Here is a 21,165-nt window from a genome sequence, read left to right as displayed (position 1 = left end):
TAAACTCTCAGGATTCTAGTCAATCCATTAAGACCATAAGTTGCAAAATAGTCTTTTTTTTTTTTTTTTTTTGATAAGAGAGATTTTCTATCCATATGTCAATTTTCTATCCTATATACCATATGTGAGTATCCTATTCATATATCAAGTCTGGTCATTAGTTTAAATCCAGTACCTTGAGGCAAATCCCCAATATAGTTGCCCTATATAGTTTTTTTTTTTTTCCTGTGTAAGATACTTTCTTTCCTCTATCTTCCTCTGTATCACTTGCAACCTATCCTTTTTGCTCTTGTCTACGTTCTCTCATTGTAGTATCCGCAAAGGGCAGTGACAGAGCATTGAGTCAGGAGACAGTAAGAACCTGAGTTTAAATCTTACCTCAAATATTTATTATCTGTGTGACCTTGGGCAAGTCACTTCACCCTGTTTGCCTTAGTTTCCTCATCTTTCAAATGAGCTGGAGAAGGAACTAGCAAACCATTATAGGATCTGCCCTAAAAAACTCCAAATGAGGTCACAAAGAGTCAGACATGATTGAAATCATAGCCCCAATGCCCTCTCATTGGGTAGATGTTACAGGGTTTCATGACCATTTATTAGTAATCCAATATTCTGCTCTGCAGGAAAAATTAAAAGTGTCTTCAGTATGAAAAGTGCTTGAAGAAAGATGTTCTTATACAGGCCATCAGCAGCATACATGCAAATTCCAGAACTGGTTTTTATTATACAATTAAAATTGGAGGATTTTCAGAACAGTGTAATCCCATGAGATCCTCACTGGGATTATTTTAATTTTGGTCGATTGATTTCCATTTCTTCATTATTAAATAAGCAGGGATATCCTTGGGCACCTGGTATAACACAGTTAATTCCTCCAGAGCTACAGCCTCTGACTTTTATATTTTTAAGACCACACAGATAGATGTAGACACATATGGGCTGTGCACAGATATTTTCATTAGTGTTCTGGCTAATGGCACACTGTCCGTACAATGAAACTGGAGAGGAAGCTGTCTTGGTTTACTGGATTTGGGGGGCAGGTCACTTGTGGGTTAACAAGGATGCTGCAAGAATCTGAACAGAGCCAGCTTCTTCTGAATAATGGGGTGGGAAGGGGGCTGCCCTGAGAATTTCTTTGTTGGCCCAGCCCCAGCGCACCCTGTGATTCAGCCACTAAATGTCTTACACTTTCTCCTCTAGTCCGGGCAAGGGAGAAAAGACCTGCCTTTGTAATGGAGTCGGCAGGCTGACTGAAGACCTGGGCTCTGTTCCAACTCTTTGACTGAGTGCTTTGTAGGAATAGCCACCCAGGACAGAGCAGATTGCAAAATGCCAGGCCAAAGAGACAGAACTGGCTCTGACTTACCTTGTAGCCTTCTTTCACTCAAATCCTCTGTGTTAGTAGTGGAGACTAGAAGGGACCTCAAAAGATATCTTGTCCAACCCCTTCATTTTACAGAAGCAGGTATATGGTATATATAGTGGATATCAGGATGGGACTGGGGTCAGGGAAATCTCTGTTCTAATCCTCCCTCCAGACATTTATTAGCTAGGGGATTCTGGGCAAATTCTTTCAACTTCTCTTACCCTCAGTTTTAAAAATCTATTAATGGGGTGGGGAGAGGGAGTAACAATAGCACCTTTTCCACAAGGTTGTTGGGAGGTCCAAGTAAGATATCATATAAAGTACTTTGCAAATTTCAAGTTATTAAAATTGTTATGATAAGAAAACTAAGGCCTGGGTTCAGTTTCCTGTGACTTTTTTTTTTTTTTTTTTTTGGTCTATGCCTGAAAAGTTGTATTCAAATCCATTTCCTCCTCCTCCTCCTCTAAATCCAGTGCCGCTAAAATGGATTATTCATTGTTTTTTGGTTCCTATTTATCTTCTTTTTGCCTCTTATATTTGACTCTGCCTATTTAGCCCTTTTCCTTCTGTCCCCCCATTTGTTTATTTTTTTTAAAGGTCCATTTTATACGGTCCTCCTCCATGAAACCTCTGATTTGGTTCCTCCCATCCCAGCTGAAAGTGATCTCTCCCTATTCTATCTTGTTTCTTCACATATCTCTCCCAATAGTCTTAAAGGTTAGTTCCTTGAACGGATTTAATGGATGAAAAAGAGCCTGGATCTCAGGCTGCCGATGATGTGTAAAGCCAAAGCAATCATGGGAAGAGTTGATTTCAGTGCTTCCAGTAATGGATGAGACTGTAATGAATAGCACTGACCATGTGGCACCCAATATGGTGGCTAATTATTGCTCCCTCTGCCACATCACCTGCTTGTCAGTATGGTCGACTTTTGTTTTTAAAATCCCCTAGGCTTACTCTATGAATTCCTGCATGTGTTAAGTACTAAAACATGGAACAATCACTACTTGGGTGATTGGACAGAAGGACCGGCAGACAAGAAAGCCTGCTTGGGAAATCATATTCTTATTCAATGTATCTCTTTTCTTTATTAATCATAAACTTGGATTCTTTCCGTGGTCAATCAACCCTGAGCTGTTAATGTTAATGTGAATAAAGTCTGGTTAAGATAAGTGCACTCGGCAATCCTACAGTACTTGCCTTACAATCAAGTAATTATTTACTACATCACCATCTGTCTTTATTTTGTTAAGCTCTTTGATCAGATACAGCAGCATCAATGGGCTGCCTCCATGCTCATAAATCTTGCCATGTTTATACTCAATTCTTGACCAAAATAGATGGTGAATCACAGTTCAGCAATTTATTTACTGCTGGTCCAATTTGAGCTATTTGCATAGGTAGAACATTTTTGTTAAATACACGTGGAAAGTAGAGAATAAAAAAGATAGTTTTTATTTTCTTTTAGGGAAATGGATTAATTCATTAAAAGAAAGTAGCCCCAATTAGAAGTGAATGAACTCAGTAAGAGACTGTTAGCATGTTATGAACATTGATCTGTTTCTTAAAAAAAAAAAAAAAAAGTTCTTTCCATTATATTAGATTGTGACATGGTATAGAAGTAATCTTCATTTACTGGTAAATTACCTATAAAGCAGATTTGTATTCAGAGACTCTACTTTATTAACTACAGTATATGGGCATACTGAAATGGCTAATATTTTCTTTAAATTAGAATCTGTGATGGCTCTACGTGGCTTGGATTGGATAAGATATTATGATGATCATTAACATACTGTAATGTAATACTTAAGATTTATCAGTCTCTTATTAAATCCTATATTAGAGTATAACCTAATGGAACCCAAGATTATTTTCCCCAATTCAAAACCTAATATGAGATTTGCATCATAAGTTACATAAACTTCAACACGATGCATGGAAATGTGACTCAGAGTTAATTTCTATCATTACATTTCTGTTGTTCATGTTCATCATGTATATTTGTATTTCATTGTTCTTTGTTTACCCTAGATAGTTGGTACTTATAATTATTTCATTAGAAGCAGACTGTACTTTCCTTTTCTCAACTAAGAAGCAGAATATTTCAAATATCAAAGTTGATTTAAATAGGATATACATCCCTTGGGAAATTAAGAGGGGATGTAGTTCAGTGCTGGGATTCTTTTAAAAAATGCTGTGATATTTTTTCATTGTATTGCTTTACGGAAACTAAACTGATGGTTCATTCTGTGACAATCAGGGGCATAGGGAGAAGAGGAGGTTCATGTTTTCTCAGTTCCTCTCTCTTTTAGCTTGAAGCATACGAAACAAATGCTTACCAAGTGCTTTGTGAATTATAAAGTGCTATGAAATGCAAACTATTATCATGAATACTTTAACATTTTGATTTAATATTCAGTCCCTTTCTCATCTCTCATAGTACTTTGACTTTACTTCTCATAGGCACTTACCACCTCTAGTTTGAATTATTGACATCTTTTTCTTATGCCCCTTCTTTGATTGATTGATTCTTGAATTCAAAAGCTCTGCCTTACTCATCTTTGTATTTCCATTTCCTAGGATGGTGTCATGCACATAAAAGCCATTTGCTAAATGTTTATTAAGCAAAATCAAACAATAATCTAATTTTTAAATGAAAGTTAATTGGTAAATACAGGTACAAATATATGGAAGAAGTTAGGTTAGATACAAGAACAAGGGATTTATTTATTTCCTTGAATCCATTCTTGATAGGCCTTTCCCTGTCTCTTGTATTCTATATCCAATTATCTGTCAACTCTTGACAATTCTACGTCCACATTTCACTTCTTTTCATTCACATGGCAGACCCTCATTACTTTTCACCTGGACTATTAAAATTGTCTCCAAGTTCATCTCCTTGTTTCTAGTCTCTCCCCTTTCTAATTCACCTTCCTCACAATTAGCCAGAATAATCTTCCTAAAGCACAAGCTTGACCTTGTCACTTTCCTAGTCAAAAATCTTCAGTGACTCCCTATTATTTTTCAGATAAAACATGAACTCTCTAAAACGTGATTACACCCAACATTTCCTGATTTATTTCATGTTACTTCCCTTTACATGCTTTATATTGAAGCCAAATTTCTTTATTAGCTATTTCTTACACTAACCCTTCAATAGCTCATCTCTTTGCCACTGGAAGATATTCTCCATGCTTGAAATTGACTTTCTCCTCATTTATATTCTAGGAATCCTTGGCTTCTCTCAAATTATGTTAAAGTTACTTATCACTTTATATATTATATCTCATAATATGTACATATAAAGAATGTAGTTTCTTTGAGATTAGAAGCTATTTTTATTTTTTTCTTTTTGTCCCTTATTTGTGAAGTACCATATATCTTTAATAGAAAACTGTACTGAGAGTCAGAAAGGCCTAGATTCAAGTCTCTGAAGAGTTTAATTAACCTGTTAGTGCCTGGAGCATTTCTCAAAATTCTGAGAGTTCTCAGCAGCAAAGGTTCTGCAAACTGAGTTTGCCGCAAAGGTTCTGATCTGCACTGGTAAAAGGAATTTCCCCCTTGGGTAGCCTGTGTACTAAAGAAATCAGCAAAAGTCTGGACTTTTAAAAAGCAGAAAAGAAAAAGAAATACCAACTCTCAGTGTCCTGTACATTAGTAGGCCCATAATGAATATTTGAATTAAATTGATTGAATCAGGACAGTGCACTCTCTACTGGCCTACATCAAAAAAAAAAAAAAAATTAATTACTGAACATTTAATCTTCAAGCCCCAAACTGGCCTTATTTGTAAGCATAGTAGGCGACCATCAGTATGGTTTTATTTTATTTTATTTTATTTTTTGTTTTAGGTCATGACAAAGGAGATTCATACTTGAAGTCTGAGGACCTGGGTTCTGATTCCAGTTCTACTTTATATATTGTAAAATGTGCTTGGCAAATAGTAGACTCTACTGTCTGGGGCTGGATTCAAAATTAGGTCTTTTTGACATGAGTCCTAGAAGCCTTTGGCAAGTTCCTTTACTTGCCTGGGATTTAGTTTTCTCATCTATAAAAGGATAGGTTTAGACTAGATTATCTCTGGCATCCATTCTAACACTAAATCTTATTTGTCTATGAGGGACAGCAGGAAATACTTCCCCATTTGATGGCTGAAATTATGCTATTAGTTATTTTTTTTTATTTCTGCTAATTATCATCTTCCCCAGGACAAACTTTCCAACGGAAGTAACTGAACAAGACTTTGATGTGAATGAATTAAAGAATTTATCCAGTATCTTTCCTTTGGTGATAGGAGAAACAGAGAAAGACAGGAGGAAAAAAGAGAAAGACAGACAGAAACAAAGATAGAGACAGATAGAAAGATAAAAATAGAAATAGATACAGAAAGACTAACAGAGAAATACACACAGAGAAAAAGAAACAGAAAGACAGAAAGAAATATAGAGTAGGTTATGGAGTAGGAAAGAGAGACAGAGAGAGAGGAAGAGAGACAGAGAGACACAGAGAGAGAGAGACAGAGACACACACAGACAGAGACAGAGACAGAGAAAGAGAGAAACAGAGACAGAGAAAGAGACAGAGACACAGAAACAGAGACAGAGAGAGAAACAGACAGAGACAGAGAGAGAGAGAGAAATTCAGAGGCAGAGAGACAGGCAGAGAGAGAGAAAGAGAGAGACAGACAGAGAGAAAATTTAAGGCAGAGATAGACATATACAGAGACAGACAGAGAGACAGAGAGAAAATTATAAGCAGAGGCAGAAACAGATCAAAAGACATACAGAGACAGAGATACAGAAGCAGAAAAAAAAAAAAAAAGAAATTTAGAGACCGACAGAGACAGAGAAAAAGAGAAAGAGGGAGAGACAGGGAGAAAAATCAGAGGTAGAGAGAGACAGAAACAGACACACACAAAGATAGAGATAGAGAAAGAAAAAAAAAGAGAGAGAGAAGGAGGGAGAAGGAGAGAGGAAGGGAGAATTTTAGATCCTTGGATCAAAGGTATTGTGAAAAGAAAAAAGGAAATAAACAAGGAAGCTGAGGACATCACAGGCAGCTGGATACCACAGTACAGAGGATTGAGCACTGACCCTGGAGACTGAAAGACCTGAATTCAAATTCAGCAGATACTTACTGACTATATGACTCTGGTCAAGTCATTTATGGTATTCTCAGTTGTAAAATGGGGCTAAATAATAAGAGTACCTACCGTCTAGGATTGTGGGGCTTAAATGAGAGAATATTTGTAAAACATCCTTGGCAGATGCTGCATAAATGCTTATTCCATTCTCTTTCTCTAAGATACAAACTATGTCTAATGAACTATTTAGTCCAGGATTGGACCTACTCCCAACTTTGCTTTGTTTAGCCCTTGAGGCAGTGATGCACATAATATAGCTGATATACTTTAAAACTATCTTTTCAATGCCCAGTCCCTAATTTTTTTTTCCCCAAGAGTTCATTCAGAAGATTTACACAGTCTTTCAATAACAGGTGGTATAGTAGACAAAATGCTATATTTAGAATTAAGAAGATCTGTGTTCAGATCTTACCTCAGATGCTAATTAGCTGAGTGTCCCTTAGAAAGTTAGTCAATCTTTACTTAGAATTAGTGTCTACATCTATAAAATAAGAAAGTTGGATCTTGTGGCTTTCAAGGTCCCTTTCACCTCTTAATCTATGGTACTATAATTCCTTCTGTTATAATGAGAATAATTTGTTCAGAGCAAAGTTTCCCCAGGCAAATTGAACCTAGACTCCAAAATGACATGTATTTTTCCCAACCTCAGCTGAATAGAAAAGACATGCAGTCCTGGATCATATGATTTGGTTGCAGAGATCAAAGTCTTTGTTTTGTGTACTAAAAGGTTTGCTTGTACTTCAAGAATAAAAAAAAAATTTTTTTAGTAGAAAGCAGCAGTCACAAATCAGAATTAGTGTTTCTGTCTACTCCTTTAGATTACTTTCATAATGTGATCAATCTTGGCCTATTTCCATATTAGCTGCAAACCAAATTGTGGACTCATAAAGCAAAATTGTTTTCCTTTTTTTTCTTTGCAAGAGATGGATTAATTTCTATTTTATGAAAGTCTTCACAAATTAATTTAGTTGATTATTTAACTGTTGATGTTTTAATAATTCTAGCTTTACGATTTGTTTATTGCTACCAATACTATTATTTTAATTGTACTGCTAAAGTTCCTTTCTAGCACTTCTTTATAATATGGAGAAGATACTGACTTATCAAAAGTCTTGTCAGTAGAGCTTAAGGTCTCTTATGTCCTGTTGGCATAAAAGGCTATGAGTATGGATGGATGATAGGTTAGACATCTCTTATTAGATAAGTAACTTCCCTTAGTTCAGAGAGACTTATCACTTCATGACTGTAAGGAAATGGATTTTTTTCTTTGCAATAACTACTTAAAGATCATAAATTAAGGCACAAACACCATTTATTTTAGTGGAAGGAGTACTGGACAATAGTTATTTCTGACTCTTTATGACCCCATTTGGGGTTTTCTTGGCAAAGATATTAGAGTGGTTTTCCATTTTCTTCTCCAACTCATTTTACAAATGAAGAAATAGAGTTAATAACTTGTTTCAGGCCAGATTTGAATTCAGAAGATGAGTCTTCTGGACCCTAGACCTGGAACTCTATCCAACTGCAACGTCTAGCTGTCTCAGTGGAAGGAACCTACACATTGAAACCCCAGTGTTGCCATTCTAAAGCTTTGTTATTATTTATGTGTGTATTTATTTTGTGGGTCTGGTTCAGTCATTTCACTCCAGTGAAGAATTCCCTTCTATCAATGCAGATCAACAATGCAATGCAGAGTTTTTAAAGACTCATTTGAAGAAGTGAGAGGTTAGTTAGTGACTTGTCCGCAGTCAGAGCGATTTATTTCAGAGGGGTAACTTGACCAAGGTCACCCTGATTCTGAGACTGGCTCTTTTTATCCACTATGCTGTGATTCCTCTAACACTCTAGGGATTGTTAATCTTTTTTGGCAGTCTGGTGAAGCTTATGAATCCTTCAAAATAAAGTGTTTAAATGCATAAAATAAAATATATATGACTCTACAGGAAGCATCATCAGGACTTTTCTCATATCTAAATTCATAGATCTCTTGATATTTATCTCTGGAGCCCTTGAAGGCCTTTGGACCACCAACTTAAAAACCTCTGCTCTTATACTATGACTGATGACAACAGCTAGCTTTGGCATAGGATATTTTACATAAGTGGTCGCATTTAAGAATACAGGAATGAAGGTGAAACCACTAGTGGAAGAACATTTTCTCTTAATTGCTGAATATTTTATTTTTATTTATATTTCTAGTATTTGGCTGGATCAAGGCTACAGTTACAAGTCAATAGGGAAAATACTATTGGGGAAGATCTGTATATACTTTTAATTTAAGAAGCAAATATGAGTTAGTACTTACCTTGTACCTGCAGAACCTGAGAGATATCAAATCCTTGGCTGATTCTGACAATTACTACACCAATCTCGAAGTCAAAGGCATCACTGAAAGAAAAATCAAAATAGAAGCATTTTTTATCCTAGAAGAGACATTTCAAACTGGTATCATTGAAAAAGTTACACAGATGCTGATACTTTCAAGTAATTAAAATGATATGGTAAAATCCCCAGTGAGGGTGAGCTTTTCCAAATTTCTCCTTCTGCATTATTTTCCTGATTTAAATATATCAAGCATTAGCGACAAATAGATCAATGAGGAATCATTTTAGCTAATCAATAAAAATCAACAAGAAACTAGATTGACCACAGGATTATCCAGTCAATTTTCCTATCCTGAAAAATGGAAATGTGGTACTTTAAAAGATAACAAAAAAGGGAAAGCAATTTTCCTAAATTTAAGAGAAGGTTTGGGCTGAAAAGTACTTTGGAGATAATATAGGTAGGAAGAGAATGCTTGGGGAATCATGAGATATGGATTCCGATATCACCTGCGCCATTTAGCCTCTGTGTGACAGTGAACAAACCATTTGCATCTTTTCTGAGCCTCGGTCTGCTCCTTTCTAAAATGAGAGCATCATTCTGGAGGGTCTCTCATGTCCTTGCCAGCTCTGCCATTTTATGATTCTGTGTGTCTGTGTGTAACTATCTGCTTGACCACCTGTCCCTGCGTGCTCCTAGTTGCCACAGCGCAGGGCTTCAGCGGGCACTTCAAAGCTCTGCCCTGTCTCAGACTGCTAGCTGGCGGCTGATAATCCTCGCTGGGCCTTTGAACACGACAAAATGATGTTTATTGAGCCCAGTCTTGTTATACATTAGCTTACAGCCAGATGGCAGTGAGCACCAACAAACAACTGTGTTGACTGCTAGGTTAGACATTCCTAATGATGAAGCTGCAGGACAGTTTCTCTAAGTTATTGGGTTTGTGAGATTCTGTGCTGTTTTTATCATTTTGTAAGGGGCACATTTGTCTACCCCCCTGGGAAGGAGTGAAAAACTCTTGGGAATCTTTACTGCTCTGTGCATCTACCTGAGTTTGCAGGAGGAAGTAGCATTCAGAGAAAAAAAGAATTATCCTCTGAGAAAATTCAACCCCTTGTTCTGTTCTGGTTCTGCTGGCAAGTACCAGACTCAGAGAAACATCCCACACTCTGTTCCCCTTGGGCAGCAGGAAAAAAGCATTATTAGAGAAAACCAGGTACCAAAAGCAGCTCCAGGCAGGGATGGATTAGCAAAAGGGGACATCCAGATTCAAGGAAAAGATTTTATAATGTACTCAATTAATGGGTTCTTTAAGCTTATTCTGTTGAATAAATATTTGTTAGGCGAAATTGAGAGGCAGGATGGTATAAGGGTTAGAGATCTGGTAATGATGTCAAAAAGGGCTAGGCTCAAGTCTTGCTTCTGATACATAGTAGTTATATGATCATGGGCAAATTGCTTATGCTCTCAGGTCCCTTAGGCAGTCCTCAGAAATGTTAGCTCATAGAGAAAAGTCACTGACCTGTCCCATAAGAGGCAGTTTCCAAAATGGGAATTAACTGTCCTGATGAATTCCAGACAAAGTAAATGGTATATTTAATTTCAGAAAGTAAAGAACTTCCTTTATAGTTTTCAATTCACCACAGGACAAAATAGTCAGTTAAAAAATTCACAGGCATGTTATTAAAGTCATATCATGTACAGGCTGCTGATGTATGGCAACAGATATAGTTATCATTTGATTTCTAATCCAGCAGAGGGGGTAAAGCATTGGACTAGTTTAAGAAATATTCAGTATGTACAAAAGGCTCTCTTTTCTGTACAAATGGGCTTTTTCTATCATAGCATCTAGTACCAGGTAGAAGGATAGAACCTGCCTAGTCCCTAGCACATGGTACAGAAAAAAAGGGAGAAACATTGCTGGCTTGGACCAAGAAGGATGCTGGTACAAACTATACAGCGGAGCTACCTATTGCCCTGTGGTGGATGCCTCCTTAGATATCAAGCCAGAGGAAAAAAACATTCCTCCTCAGCCCTCTCCAATGCACCCCCAACTATGACTATTGACTATTTAGGACAGTACCTATAAGAAGTAGTTAGCTAATTTCTCATAAGTATTTGGGGGAGGAGAGAAAAGACAAAATATTTTCCCCTTTTGAACTTCTGGACTATCTGCTCTTTGGTACAAATGAGACAATTGAATCAAAGGGTCTTTTTGTTTCTTGCTTTTTAATAGGGACCATTCACTCCATTGGCTGTCAGTACTGAGGTATCAGTAATCACAGAGAAACTGGAGAGGCTAGGATTGCTGTGCCTCTTGAGTAAGAAAAGGGACTGTCACTATGAGGAAGAAATGTATAGTTTGGAGAAGTACAGATGCCAGTTTGGGGCCACTTGCAAATGATGGCATCTCTGAAAGAATTATTAAAAGCAGTAGATAAAGTACAATGCGAGCACTTTGCTCACACTAGTGAACAAACTGACTGTGGAAGTTCTACTGACACAGGAGTTGGAGAGCATCAAACTAACCCTGTGAAGGGGTGGTCTAAGGTGTGGGTTTAGCCCTCCAGCTCATGATGGTGATGGCATTTTGTATGAGTTATGTGGCTTCCTGTTAGTTGCCCATGAGGATGGAGCAAGTCCTGTGTATATGTGTGTACCCTGTAGAGAATTGGGTCTCTGAATAGCCTTATTGATTTGGTCTGTTGTTGGGTTGTAGTATTGGCTTAGGTGAGAAATTATAGGAAGTTACTATCACATAGCATCTTGTGATGGTAAGATTTGATTCCGTGGAACTGACTAATATACTCCCTACCTTAACAATGATGGCACAATAATAGGGAGAAACAATAGCTACATTAAGCTTATCTCACTAATACTGTAATAATCACTTTTTAAAAATTTCCATGTCATCAAATAGTATTTTCACCCTTTTTGTTTGATTGTTTTTTGTTTTCTGTTTTTTTCCTTTTTGATCTGATTTTTCTTGTGTAGTATAATTATGGAAATATATATAGAAGAATTGCATGTTTAACATATATTGGATTACTTGCTGTCTAAGGGAGGAGGGAAAAAGGAGGGAGAAAAAATTGGAACATAAGATTTTGCACGGGTGAATGCAATTCATATAAGATTCTTTTATAGATGTCAGAACTTTGTTTAATAGTCACGATTATCATCATTAATCATGGTATAAAATGTATTATCTATACAAATATTTTGAAAATAAAAAGCTAAAAAAAATCCCATGTCTAAATTAGATCACATCTCACTAATACTTGTACTCTTCAGAAAGAGATAGTATGTAGGAGTTTTCATATTAAAGAGAGGATTTTTTGGTAAAGAAATATTAAATAAGCCAGTCAAGATCTAGAGGAAGTCAGGGCCTGAGCTAGGACTGACATTTGAACATCAGATATTCAATATTCTTCTTTTATAGACCAAGTTATCTCGCTAATAATTCTGTAAATAGGTTTTATTGGGTAAAAATCTCCAGCTTTTTTTTAAAACCAAAGGTGAAGGTGGTGTGAATGAAATAATTCTTACCTCCTATAGGACTTAGAAACATGTGATGTTATCATTAGTTTTATTTAGAGATAATCCAGAGTAATTTCAGATTGTTTTCCTTGGGGTAAAAACAATTCAATATGGCACGCACATGTCTTAAACACTGTGTTGGTTAGGGTTTTATTTTATTATTTAAAGAAATAAGTTTTAAAAATCATCACTTACTGTATAATTCCCACATAGTTCTCAATCTCTGCAGGGGGAGCTTTTCTCCAGTTTTTTTTAAATCCGATCACCATTGTGTTTGGTTTCATTCTGCCCAAGCCCGAGGCCTAAACAGTACATAAAAACATGGACACTCCTTACCATATATATAAAATACTGAAGCAAATGAAAAATAATGGTCCAAAGATCACTGAAGTAATGTTCTAGAGATTTTGAAGATTAGATTACATTTTACTGTGTGTCCTTCATGCCCGTAACCAAGCATAAAATAGAAAGATTAGTTCTAAATCATCTCAGCCATAAATGGTTTTTAGATGACAGAAATGTAGCTTTTCTAAATTAGCATTCATTTGCATTTCTTCTGACATACACTCATTAAAATGGTTCAATAATTTAAAATCAAGAAAGGGTTGGTTTAGTGGCTGGCATGCTTATTATAACAGAGTGGTACCAAACTCTTTTTCAACTGTAACATCTGTAATGTCGCTAGTAATGAGGTTCATCTTTAGACTGCTGACATGCAAAGGCCACTAAAGGATGAATCCGTGGCAGCAGTTGAAATGGAACAGGGACATGTTTCCAGAACCAAACCTACTGCACTGAGCACACTGTATGTACCAGTTCCAAATCTTCCAAGTGGTAGCCATATATATATCCAATTCCCTTTTGGTTACATGATCTAAATGCCAGTTGCATCAGTTAATACTAGGAAGCTGACTTACAGGATAGGAATATGTGAAAATATATTTATGATTCAGCTTAACCAGAATATTTGGAATCTCTGAAGTGAAGTAACTTTATTCATTTCTTCCCTGCTCTGGACACTCTTGTCTTCTCCCTCTATTATTTTGCTTGGAGATCTCATCAGCTCCCATGGTTTCAGTTATCATCTCTATGCATGTGACTCTCATAGTTATTTGTCCATCATTCCCAGTCTTTTCCCCATCTACATCTGCCTGTTAGATATCTCAAACTGGCTATCTCATTGCCATCTTAAACTCAGGGTGTCCCAAAATGAACTCATCCTTACCATCCATTAACAATATAATATTATTTAGGAAATTGACAGCTATGAATTGAGAGAGGCCAGGTTAGCCTATGCAAGTGAAGACTTTACCTCTTCAATGGAGATTGGAGAAAATGAGGAGATAATGGAGAATGAAGAGGAATTTGGAGGTTCAGCGTGGGGAAAGAAGAGGAAGGCTTCTATTTTCTCAGGAAAATAGGAGATGTCTTTTAGGAAGGGGAACAAAGGAGAGAAGAGAATGTTTGGAATAGCTCCAGTAGAGATTGTGATGGAATGTTAATAAGGGGGAAATAAAAGTATTTCTAAACATCAGTAAGGGCTCAATTGAGATTAAACAACATAAATTTGTGGGAAAGCCATCTGGCAGAGTTGTATGATTTTATCTAGGAGTGTTCAGCAGCATATAAGTAGGAATAGAAAAGGCAGATGATGACCATGATCCAGGATTCTAGTTTGGCGAGGTGTGTCTGATGATCAGGCAAAAAAGACCAAGTACTTAAGAAAAGCTTGGAGATATATGATTGAATAGGTCAACCATGTGATCAAGATTGGAAAGATGGAAAATGCAACTATAATAAAGATAATGAATCTTGGAAAACAAAGAGAGATGAGAACTGGAGATTATAGGGAGTGTGGAGATTCTATGGAAGGGATGACACAAAAGTAGATATTGGAGAATAAAGAGTTGTGCAAGTCAGGGAAATGAACTTCAGAGTTCTGGATCATTGAGGTGGTATAGCTATGGGGGATGATGGTCAAATCAATGGCATAACCATTACTGTGTACACCGAGGTAAAATGAAGATGGAGGTCATAAAGTTCTGGAAGTTAATGTAACTGGTATAATTTTGGCTGCAAACAGGGACATTTGGAGGACCCCTCCATCTATAAGAAATCTCTTTTGTTTTGACATTATTCACAACAGTGATTGACACCTTTGGCAAGATATCTCCATTTTATACCATGCTTAATGATGATGATAATCATGACTATTAAACAAAGTTCTGACATCTATAAAAGACTATTATGTGAGCTCAGCAATCAGTAGTAAATTCAGCTCCTGTATTCCCTTGTATTTTCAGCTAGTTGTGGACCTCTTGAGATAAAATATCCCACAAGAAATAAATAATTTGCAGAATAGCTGCTTATTTTTCCTATTTTTCATCTGTAGTATGTATATGTGGGCAGCTCATGCAAATTTTAAAGAGATGAGCATGTACACATAGAAATTTTTAGTTCCTTTTGTCCTCAGTAATAATATTTCTGTAATAATATTATTTACAATTTTCCCTTCAAAATCATTTAGTGTCTTCTCTACTTTCAAATATCTTGAAAATAGATCCTCCAGTGGTAACAGAACTGTTACACAGCCAACACCCTTGTATAAGCCCTTGTGCCTGGACTATTACAAAAGTCTTCTAGTTGATCTTTCTGCCTTGTCTCCTCCTACTCCAATCCATTTTCCATTGAATTGCCTAAGTGATTTTCCTGACATACGAGTCTGACCTGTCACTGCCCTTAGCTTCCATTACCTTATTCTACTGTGGATATATCTTGTATGCTCATAATTAGCTATTTACATATTACATATTGTCTCCTCCATTAGAATGTGATCTCCTAAAGGGCAAGTGCTCTGTTTTCTTTTAAATCACCAGAACTTGGCCCAGTGCCTGGCACATAGTGAGTACTTGTTGACTGACTGACTGTCACATCCATCATAGTTCCTTGTATTTTTTAATCCTGCATGTTCTTGATTTGTTCCAGCTTTTCTTCTTGATTGCATCTTCTTTAGGACCACCTCCTCTTTTTCATGCAGCATATGTACCTTATTTGTTCACAAGATTTCCATGGAATAGACAATTAAGCACACCTCCCCTTATAGCAGAGAAGTAGAAGACCATTGTGATAGAATGCTATATACATTGTCAGGTACAGTCACTGGAAATATTTTGTTTAATTGTTTTTTTTTTTAAATAATAAGAGGTTTCACTATGGAATGAGGCTGGGACATAAAAAGTGCTTTAAAGACAAACTATGTAAATAAAATGTATGTTTTTAAAAGAAAAAAAAGGCAATGTTTCTGATATTCATTCCTAAGGGTATAACTATCCTTGGTTTTCTGAATTTCCATATTCAGAAGAGTCACTAGTTAGGACCATATTCAACATGACAGAAATGCTTTTCTAGGCAGGACAGGAAATAAAAAGGAGAATGCAGATTAAAATGGATTGTCTTGGACCCTGGGAATTAAGGATTTAGAAAAGCATCACTATTTTCTTATCATCTGAAGAGCATGCACAAAGTCATTCCCTAAATAGAAATAATTTTTGACACGATAGACCCATATTTAGATAGAGTCTACCACAATATCTCTTTGGCTCATTCCTCACTTATGGAAAACCTGAGAATGTCTGTATCTATTTGTTTTGATTATTTCAAAAGGCCCTCAGCTTTCTGGCATTGAGTTTAGCAAAAATTGACCATGGGACAGGTTTTCTTTAACTTTCCTAAATTTGCCAAATAAGCTCTAGATCTTAATTATTGTCAGGATAAAATTTCTGGTGGTTGTCAAGTAGTCCTCCTCTGTGGTGGGGCCCACTTAGATCTAGTACCTGCTGAGCCACTTCAGTCACAGCACCAATAAAGAATTACCCATCTGGATCAGAGCCATCTCAGAGGCCATGTAATCCAATGTCTTTCCTTTACACATGAGGAAACTGAGGCTTACAAAAGTTACATAATCCCTCAAGGTCACATAGGTAGTTAAAATTTGACTCCATTGACTTCAGAGACATTGGTCTTTCCACTGCTCTATGGTGCCTCCTGAGACAGAGCCAAATTGCTTTTGGGTATATGTTGTGCTGGTGTCTCCAAGTCCAAGGTCAAGGTCTCTGGAGTAGCTTTTCTCTAGTCTGATTCAATTATCATCTCAGCTTCTGTCAGGTGTAAGCTACTTGATAAACAGTTTCCTACATGAGTCATTGGCCATACAAGCTTCTCCCTCGTTCCACATATAGCACTCCATCTCTGTTTCCTGTCCCTGTAGCTTTTACATTTTCTCATATTTCCTCTTGTGCATACATCATATCCCCATGAATAAGAGGGAGGGATTAACTTGAATGCTTATTACTCGTGATCAGAAAGGAAGGTTGAACGGTTCTATAGGAAAATCAAGAGATAACGGATGAAGTAGATGATGTAATGGCATTCACACTACATTAAAAGGTCTAGGAGAACTCCTATGAACTAAGGAGTTCTTCTCTAGATTTGTTAAAGTACAAATTAAAAGACTATTACTATTAATATAGTAAAAAGAATTATTACTATTAAAAAGAAAATTACTATATTCTTCTGAATAAGGCAGGGATTGGCTCCTATCTGCTCCCACATCAGTGAGATCCCAAATCTAGTGAAACATTGAAATAAATATACTTTGATGTTCTAACCATATCTGCCTCCTATGGCCTTGTTGACAGTGGTAGAATTTGAATAATTGCAACCTCCTCCTCACCAAGGTGCTGAAGATCAGCACCAGTTGATTCTTATATCTATTGCAGAAATTGTCTGTTTCAATATATATTATTTAATCCAGGCTTCCTTTTTATTGGAGCCTTTAGTTTGATTCTATCCAGCTCTTCATTCCATGCTTTAAAACCCATTGACTAAATCTGTAGCTGATGTTCCTATATGTTCAGGATATATTCTCCCCCCCACACACACCTTCTCTTGGTTCTTTGACTCAAAGTCCCTTCAATCCATTGTCATATTATTGTTTATAAATCTTCTCACAACACTACCATATGATTAAGTATCTTCCATTTCCACTCACTATGCTAAACTCCCCCTTTTTGTTGTTCAGCCATTTTTCAGTTATGTCCAACTCTTTTGTAACCCCACTTGGGGTTTTCTTGGGAAAATATTGGAGTGGTTTGCCATGTCTTTCTCTAGTTCATTTTACAAATGAGGAAACTGAGGTAAACAGGGTTAAGTGACTTGCCCTGAATCATACAGCTAGAAAGTATTGGAGGTCCACATTTGAACTCATAAAGAGGAGTCTTCCTGATTCCAGATTTAGCATTCTATCCACTTCACTACTTAGCTGCCATAAGTATTCCCATAGTCTTTGATAAAGTAGTTCTTGAATCACCTTCATAAAAGCTATTCTGGACAGATCAAAGATGAGGTGACTATTTCTTTAGCTATTATTTCCTCTTGACTTAGGTTGGGAATACATCCCACATATGCTTTCTTCTCACTTTATCTCTCAAATAATGCACTTAACATTCTTTTAACCTTCAAGCACACTTATCCTTGTCTTATTTCTATGATTTTCTTATTCAGTTGTCTGTTCCTCATTTAGTCTTCATCCATGTTATTGATCTTAGAGTATAAGCTTGCAGCAGAATTTTCTGTGTATAGTGTCTGACATCTAGTGCAAAAAGTTAATGGAGATGATAGAAACAAATCTCGTGAGTTCAGTTTAACTCAATAAGAATTTATTCATCATCTACTATGTAATCTCTAGGCTTTGGGGAGATCAAGATGAAAAAAGAAAACTTGTTTTCTCCTTTAGGGAGCTTACATTAACCCAATCCTCCAGAAATTGACTGTCCACTCTATCCTATAAATTGTTGAATCAGGTAATAGATTATTAATTCATCTGTGGAAACTCTTAATGTGGACACTTCCTCTACAGATGCAGATTAGAAACACATCTGTAATTTATAGTCTTTGAAAGTTGTTTAGAGTATTAGTGTTGAAATTCAAATAGAGGCTGAGGCTTCTAAGCCACAAATAAGGATCCTTGCAGGCTACATTGTTATTTGATAAAAAATCACAAATTAACATGATCTATGTTCTGCTATGTATTTGTTTTATTAAATATTTTTCAATTATAGATAGTTAATGTGTTAGAAGCAGGATTTGAATCCAGATTTTTTTTTTACCCAGTAAGCTGAACAGAATTCTACTCACAGTAGTAAACTACTTCTAGATTAAGATTACTTATTGAAAAACTAAGTTTAGAATAAAATGTATACATGCAGGTAAGCAATAATTTATATAATAGATGACAGTGTATTATAATGAATAGGACAGGAATTTTGACTTTCTATATTGAACTCCATTTATGAACAGTGTTAGGCTCCCAGTACAGTTCATAGATGAGCTGCTAAAAAAGTAACCAATTGCTTCCTTGCAATGACACATTTTTGCACTGGTTAGGAAAATTAGAAAGAGATAGCAGGATCACGAGGAGGTAATAGCTTTTCTGGTCCTTTAATATTATTCCTCTTCAGTGAGTGACTTGATGCATTCTCTTTAGGTGCAATAAAAAGGGAATATCTTCAAGAACACTTTATTCCTCTTTTCTAAGACTGTCATTTAAGGGTGCATTTTCTCTTACGCTTCCTGTCCTGCCTGCACCAACATCTCTGGCATCAGGATGTGGTCATGACTTCTGACTCCTTTGAATATAAAATTGAATATAAAAATTCAGCAAAGAATAGGGATATGCCAGGAATATTTTCAGTTATTGCTTTTCTTCCTTTAAAAAAATAGCCTATTGGATGCCATTTGTCTTAACATTATAATTATTTTCTAGCTCATCTCCAGGTTGATTATGATATTAAAAGATATTTAAGTAACAATATCTGATAAGAGTAATCACATCTGATATTAACATTATCTTAGTAGCCCTCTTCTTCTCTGCTATAGAGTAGAAAAGGATAGGTATTTCATTATTTTTCATCCAGGATCTTCGTTGATTTTTCACTTTGGCTTCCTTTTAATGATCTTTCCATTTTTGTTGTAGTCATTATTTGATTCTTTTTGTTGTTCTGTTCTACATATGTCCATATAATTCTTCCCATATTTTTCTGAATTCCTCATTTTTTTACTTCATACTGTGTAACCTATCATTATTCATATATTTTTAGTTGTCTCCCAACAATCTCACTTTGTTTCTAATTCTTTGCTTTCTGCAGGCGGTGCAATATAGCACTCTCTATGTGGCATATATTACATCTTTGTACTAGTGCAACTATTAAATGCAATGGTACGGACAGGTTAATCTCTTTCTACTTGGAAAATGCTACGCTAATGATTGTTCTTGACATGTATTGGTGATATGTCCAGAAAAAGAGAAGTGTTTTCCATGTGAACATTACTCTAATATTCTCATTATTATATATTGTACATAAGTATAGATATGAGTTGTATATATATATATACACACACATACACATATATAATATATATACATATACAGCTCATTTGCTGTACATGACTGAGCCATGTTGAACAGAGTCAAAGGTTTTGTGATAACCAAGTAAAGGCAACATAAGTGGGAAGCCTTGTTCATTAATCACTGAATTGATAATGAGCTACCTTTTATATTCCAGGGACTTTCTGGCACCTTCCTTTTCTCATCAGTCAATGAGATCAGTCAATATATCATTTTCTCATAAATGTTTGGAGATTGGAGTGATACAAGTTATGTATCTTGTGTAGAAAGCATCCTCCCATATAATTAATCTGTATTTGGATAGCCTGTTGGTATTCTCATGTTTCTGTAATAAATAAGTTCTGTCTTGTGAAGAATGCTAGAGATGGACTTGAATCAGAAGAGAGGCTAGTAAAATGCTTTGCTGGTTATTCATGCTCCTCTGTGGAGCATCTGAGTCAATAATTATGCATCTTATTTAATATCTTTTGCTTTCAAGTTTTTTAGGGAAACAAGTTTTTAATCACCTCCTTGATGTAACTATTCTTCCCTTAAGTGTACAAATTCACTGTTTCAAATCTGGGCTAACTTGAACTTTTCTTGGGTAGGACCTCTATTAACTATATAGATAGATCAGCCATGAATAGTGCACAGGACTTGGAGCCAAGTAGACCTGAGTTCAAATCCTGTCTCAGATCTATAATATCTCTGAGCTTTACAAGTCATTAACTTCTCTGTATTTTAGTTCCTTATCTAATAATAGCACCTACATCAAAGAGTTATGGTGCAGATGGGAAGTGCAATAGAGTACTAGGCTAAGAGCCTGGAAGACTTACGTCAGGAAGACTTCTGTTCATGAATTCAAATCTGGCCTAAAACATGTACTAGCTGTGTATTTCTAGGCAAGTCACTTAACCCAGTTTCCTCATCTGTAAAAGGAGCTAGAGAAGGAATTGGCAAACTACTCCAGTATCTTTACCAAGAAAACCTCAAATGGGATTATGAAGAGTTGGCAATGACTAAAAAATAACAGAACAAAACACTGAGGAGTTGTAGTGAGGATTAAATGAATAAACATATAAAATGCTTGCAAGCCTTAAAGTGTTATATAAATACTAGTTGTTATTGTTTTGTTGCTACTATTGTTATTAAAGTGGCAAGAAAATTTCCATATCCTCTTTCAGGATTCTCTCTCTCTCCTCTAATTTCTTTGCTTTTCTAAGTAATTGATTTTTAAGGTTGATGTTAGCTTTTTATTTTGGCCTTTCAACTGCTGTGATTCCTTCTATTATATCAGCTTTTGGCTTTTCAGTTTAAATTGTTGATTTAGAATCTCAAGAATTTCGGATA

The 21,165-nt window shown here is 36.1% G+C and overlaps 1 protein-coding gene across 1 annotated transcript in view; it reads right to left on the bottom strand.

The window, feature by feature from the left end:
- SLC12A1 (solute carrier family 12 member 1) overlaps nucleotides 1-21,165 on the bottom strand; it is a 126,477-nt gene that overhangs the window by 30,106 nt on the left and 75,206 nt on the right. The window contains exons 19-20 of the mRNA XM_051980599.1: nucleotides 12,567-12,673; nucleotides 8,818-8,900 (exon numbers count right to left, since the gene is read on the bottom strand). Of these exons, the coding sequence (XP_051836559.1) occupies nucleotides 8,818-8,900; nucleotides 12,567-12,673 (190 nt within the window). The remainder of the gene's footprint in view (nucleotides 1-8,817; nucleotides 8,901-12,566; nucleotides 12,674-21,165) is intronic.

Source organism: Antechinus flavipes, chromosome 2 (genome assembly GCF_016432865.1).
Source record: "Antechinus flavipes isolate AdamAnt ecotype Samford, QLD, Australia chromosome 2, AdamAnt_v2, whole genome shotgun sequence".
In the NCBI taxonomy this organism is placed as follows: domain Eukaryota; kingdom Metazoa; phylum Chordata; class Mammalia; order Dasyuromorphia; family Dasyuridae; genus Antechinus; species Antechinus flavipes.
Note: the sequence above shows the minus strand (reverse complement) of the source record. Positions and strands in the feature narration are given on the sequence as shown.